The sequence below is a fragment of the Cryptotermes secundus genome, unplaced genomic scaffold, assembly GCF_002891405.2.
Source record: "Cryptotermes secundus unplaced genomic scaffold, Csec_1.0 scaffold2486, whole genome shotgun sequence".
NCBI classification, from domain to species: Eukaryota; Metazoa; Arthropoda; class Insecta; order Blattodea; family Kalotermitidae; genus Cryptotermes; species Cryptotermes secundus.
The window spans coordinates 1-5811 of record NW_019739020.1 but is presented as its reverse complement, the minus strand read 5'-3'; the positions used below and the strand labels follow the sequence as shown (position 1 = coordinate 5811).

Sequence of the window (5811 nt, the reverse complement as noted above, 5' to 3'; positions counted from 1 at the left end):
CATTTTGTGTTGTAGGGTCAGCATGCTTAGCACCCATCGTGCATAGACTTTGTGAAAACGTCATGCATAATGAGGTAGGCCATGCCAGGTGAACACCACTGGTTCCGACAGTAACCAAAAGAATTTTATGCTGCTGGTTATCAGGAGATTGTGAAATGATGGGACAAGTGCCTCAATGTACAAGGAGATTATGTTGAGAAATAAAAGCATTTCTTCAGATCAGTATTCTTTTTTGTTTAAGTTCTATATGCATCTGTAGCTTACTTATTGACTTACCCTCGTATATCCAATGGTTTGTGAATCTACTTCTCAATCTGTATCTGGATCTGCTTGAATTTTAAATAAAAGAACAAAAACAAGATCAATTCAATGAAAGAGCTGTAATAAACTGTAACAGTGAAAAGCATATAAAAGGACATTTCAAAACTTAATGTACCGTCAAGAAGTTATGCTGACGTTCCTGTTCACCCTTCACATACAGTCGAGTGAGTTGATCTAAGTTCTTCTTGCATGCTGTCTTCTCAACTGTAGCTGCACAATGGATATGCTCACGGTTATAGTGAGCAATGTTGGTCCACCAGTCACCCTTCATCTTCAGGTAATGAAGAATCATGTTCTCAATTGGTGTGGGAAGACCAGTTAACTGTAGTACACAAAACCTGATAATACCAAACAGCTTTTCTTGAAATATGTCCATGCGCAGTTGAAAGCTTAAATGCCTGTACCACTGATGAGAAAATTCTCTTAGCTCAGATAGCGTGGATCCAATCTCTCGCAGTAGGCAATCTCATGTCAGACAAGAATTTCTCATGCACTGAAGACACTGTCAAGTCCACATGAACGACTGATTTCAGGACCCCTATGCAACTCATCATTGCTTTCAATATTGCAGTTTATATCAAAACAACACCCCTCAAAAACGGCCAAATAACAAAATAATTTCAACAAACTGAACTGACCTTCCGTGGAATGTTTGCTTTCCAGCATCGCCAAGCTTCTGAGATATGCTGAAGAGCGGTTCTCGCTTCATTCTGTGTGATTCCTTCAGGCATCATGTCTGCAATATCACGCATCACCTAAAAACAATATAATTCCAATGCAACTCAGTTACTTTACAGTATTGTATCTATTTATTAACTAAAAGTATTGGGTATGAGTATGAGGGGTGAGCCATAAAAACCGGCCCTCGCACTGCGACCTTCAATGATCTACTGCGCTTAACTGAAAGTATTAATTCAATATTTAACCTACAGATCACAAATTAAACTCAGAGGATGCAACTCACAGATGCTCGAAGTTCCTGATCAAAGTGACTTTCTACTCTCTGTTCCGTGACAGTCTTGGCAACTCTTTTGGAGTGTCTAGAAAAAACGCTGCCAAGGCATCGCTCCAGCAGTGGGGTGATTCCTCGCATGAAGAAGAGCCAAACTCGCCATCCTGGAGCCCAGAAACCACATCCAGGGCCTTTCCCCACTGGACCCTGGGTAGAAAATATCATAAATACTGGAGGTCACTTTTCATACAATTCTTCCATTCAGTTGTGTGTGATGTTGGGCCAAGTGCCTTGGTACTGCATTCTCCAACAAACCCTGATGACAGATCAGCATGGGTGCAACTGGTGGAATATTACTTGGCAGAGGAAAATCAAAGTAAGCTCTAGAAGTTTGTGACGATGGTAAATTGTTACAATTAATATATTGTTGGACATTATCCATCATCTTGTCTATTCTTAAAAAAAACCTGTCCTGTTTCTCTTAAAAACACAACATTTCGGGGACTGGGTTCTGTCCCCGTCTGCAGGTAAAACCTAGAGAGATAGGAGACGGGCTAGCTCTGTCTATTGGACTCAACTGGGTAGGTTTTACCTGAAGACAGGGACAGAATCCAGTTCCAGAAATGTTGTGTTTTTAAGAGAAACAGGACAGTTTTTTTTAAGAATAGACAAGATGATGGATAATGTCCAACAACATATTAATTGAAATCAAAGTGCCTAGAGAAAAACTGGCCCAATGTCATCTGACCACTATGTATCCCACACAGACCCCAGGACTAAATTCAGAACCATATAGTGAGAAGCTAAAAACTAACCACCTGATCTATTACACAGCCTTCTTATACAGGAAACCAGTTCACATACCATTATGAGATACTATGAGATACTATATGTGAGTTCGCTACTGTACAACAATGCTACAAACAATGCTGCAAACAAATGGGGTGGGACTTCACCTCTCCTGGTCAAAGCATCTAACCAAGAACAGATTCACATTCAGACTAGACAAAAGTATTAACTAGTGACTCACAGTATTGAAGCGATAGTAGATTAGGTGCTTAAGATCTTTGCACATCCGTATCTGCCTCATCACTTTGTGCTTGTAGCGATACATTCCTGTGAGTTGCCCCACATGTGCAAAGATGTACTGAATACCATCTGACAGCTGGAATGCATCCACATTGTTCAAGCGGTACTGCACATGTGAATCAACAATCAACTTCGTCAAACGCAGGATCTCACGACACAGATGGATATCTGAAAATAAAAAAATCACTTACTGCAATACACAATGCAGAGATTGTTTCACATCTGTTCTTAACTTTTTTCAAAAAACAGATACAGAGGGAACCCCCCTCCCCACCATTTAATGTTCCTTTACTAACATCTTCATTCATCTAACATTCAATTTCAGTGACCTCAAATCATTAATTTTAGTGTTAAATTTTGATTTCAAATTTTCCTTAGGTTACTGTTCAAACCTTAAAGAGAGATTTTACTGCATATTATACATGTACAAGCACAAATATTCGTTCTTTGCCCTGAACACAGTTTCTTTCCTTGTCGGTATCACAATATATATAGTAGCTGAAATTTTACAGAAATAACAGTCAAACTAAGAAACACACTATACCCACCATTTAGAAAAGGATATAGCGAGCAAGGATTTTAACCTCTCTAAATACTCTTCTGCAATGCTTTAACAGCTATAGCTAATGCACATACTGGCAATAGTACAGAGTAAATTTAATATTATTTTTGGGTGTTCTCCAATAGGTCTGTGGTAGAAAGTATGATACAGAGAAGCAGCAACACAGAATTTGCATTTTTATATACAGTAGACATACATCTGTATAATACAACATATAATTTGGTTCATTTATTTATGGTCTATATAATGATGCTATCAATAGCTCAGACTACCCAGTGTCAGAGGGATGATTAATAAATAATGAATTGGAAAGGAACCAGTCATGGTACAATTTAAAATACAAAACAATAACAAATACATACCATTTCCAAAACGAGACTCCTCTCTCTCCTTTGCTGTGAGAGTCTTAACAGGTTTCAAGTTGAAATTGTAGTCTAGATGCAGGTAGTGCAGACCCCTATTGTGTATCAGCAGATTCAGCATGTTATAACCTTGACGACACACCTGTAGCCCAGCCTCAACCCAGTCGAGTGTGGTTGTCTGAAAGAACTTCGTAGACTTTAATGACCGGAACAGGTACCTGACACATGAAGTAAAAATTTCAGTCACGACTGAACAGTGCCAGTACACTTGGTCATCGACTTACGACCTGTACAACTTATGAATGGCAGCACTTACGACCACAAAAAAATAAAAAATAAAAGATGATTAAAATGTAAAAGTTTTTAAGGTTAAAAAATACTGTTAATAAATATATGGCCGACATACGACCAGATTGACTTATGACCTGTCAGTCAGAACGGAAGTTGGTCATAAGTCGACGACCAAGTGTATATACAAATCTGGGGATTCAGACCTTTAGTTAGTTAGTTATTATAGAGGGTGCGTTTCCCCATGCACTTAGACCTGTAGTGGTCCATTGTGCTTCCCTCTATGATTTCCACCAGTCTCTATATCCTACCGGTATTGGTGCTTACCATCAGTCCTGCCCAGCCAGCGAGACCGGCTCTGCTGGCTGAGAGTCATCTATAATGCTTCCCCCATCTACCGGAGGTATTAGTGACTGCTGTTGGGCGGGAAACATACGCAATTTTGGCTCAGTGACCTCCTCTGGAGGTATGAGGTTCTTTTACGTGCCATAAAGCTACGACACGGGACCCACAGCTTAAAGTCCCTCCCAGAGGACTTGTTCCCTGAATTTTTCCGCCCTTAAAAATTCGACGACCTCCGCCGGGTATTTGAACCCGTGTACTACGAGTCATGAGGTGGGAACGGTACCTCTAGACTACGGAGGCCGCTTTCAGACCTTTAACTTAAAAGTGAACAACTTCAATCTTGAAGAAAGTTGTCTTCTGGGTTTAGGCACCGTGTATTCTTCGTTTTGGCCGACGTTTCGGAGGAACGTAGCGCCTCCATCTTCAGAGCAGTTGAATAGCTGCGGAGAGCAGTAGCTGTGGTGATAGGATGTGGAAGGTGCTGCTTATATACGAAGTAGGCAGGGGGGGTGGTTAGGGAGAACGGACCAATGGGAGCAGTGGAGAGCGATTAAGGCCATATATGGTGTGTGACTAAGGGNCGCCGCTATTCAACTGCTCTGAAGATGGAGGCGCTACGTTCCTCCGAAACGTCGGCCAAAACGAAGAATACACGGTGCCTAAACCCAGAAGACAACTTTCTTCATTGTCATCGCCGTGAAAACCTCAAAACTTACAACTTCAATCTTCACTGTCTGGGAAACATGACTTTAAACCCCCCAGAAATATGAGACTGGCAGATCTGAACTTGGCGGGTAATTGTACTAGTATTCAAAATGCAATGTTTGTCCAGTCGGAGAGGGTGAATATGCCTTAACAACAGTGATATAAAAGCAATAAAGATTAAAAGCCTTCCATCATTTCAATGATACTGTAGTGTGCAGACCTGTTACTAGGTAACAACCACAAACAAACAGGTTCCCATGGCAACAAATACACACACAATAATACTGGACTGTGGAAACGGTGTTTTCTACTTGATCCATGCAAAGGGGTTATGTAATGAGGAACAGCCGAACTACAGTCAGGTGAATGTGAGGTTGTGAAGAGAAGGCTAGGAGCTTGGTGTGAAATGACTGCCAACCTGGAACCCAGTTAGTTGAAGCACTGAGGAAACTGTGAATGAGTCTGAGATGTGAAGACTTAGTGCAGTCAGCACAGAAGCTCAATAAACTCCGCTGTTAAAATCTGTTGCCAGAAAACAACTAGTGAAGACTGAGAAGACTTAATGTGTGCTGTAGTTACAGTGATATTTGGAGTGAGTAATTTCATGAGACTGTTACAGTTACTTGTAGCTACAATTCATAAGTGGTCAATAAATCCAATATCCAATCCAAAACCCCACTGGGAGTCACTGTAACATGGAACAATATCAATTTAATGGTGTACGGAAGAATTTTTTGCATATCTGAATATAACTCAATATGAAACATAAATACATATCTTTGAATGAAAGCATCTTCAACTACAAAGAGCAGAGTCCTTCTTCAAAAGCTAACAGTTGCTCAGCTACTCAAGAAATTCCCCACATTTCATGGAACCTGAAGATTCAATACGATGTTCATAGCAGTCTGGCGCTACAACCCCTCCCATTTCTTTATGGTTCATCTTAATATTAACTCCCTCTATGCCTACCTCTTCCAAGTGGTCTGTGATTTCTTTCCTCCATGTTTCTCATTCAAATCCTGCATGCATCTCATTTCTTTAACACTCATGCTACATTCCCCATTAACTGCATCCTCTTTGATTTGATAACACTAGTTCATGGAAAGGAGTGCAAATTATGACTCATAATTATGTATTTAAGCAACTTCTGGTTGATATAACTACAGCATGTCCTGTGTGCGTGTGCG

General features: G+C 40.5%; 1 protein-coding gene across 1 annotated transcript; it reads right to left on the bottom strand.

Annotated features, from left to right (window-relative positions):
* Nucleotides 1–222: 222 nt before the first annotated feature.
* On the bottom strand, nucleotides 223–3607 carry LOC111871630 (pre-mRNA-processing-splicing factor 8-like). The gene is made up of 5 exons (XM_023864858.2): nucleotides 3287–3607; nucleotides 2304–2530; nucleotides 1286–1480; nucleotides 960–1076; nucleotides 223–643 (listed from the first exon to the last, which is right to left on the bottom strand). Exons 1-5 carry the CDS (start codon nucleotides 3405–3407, stop codon nucleotides 428–430), a joined length of 876 nt encoding a protein of 291 aa, XP_023720626.1. The 5' UTR covers nucleotides 3408–3607; the 3' UTR covers nucleotides 223–427.
* Nucleotides 3608–5811: the final 2204 nt, after the last annotated feature.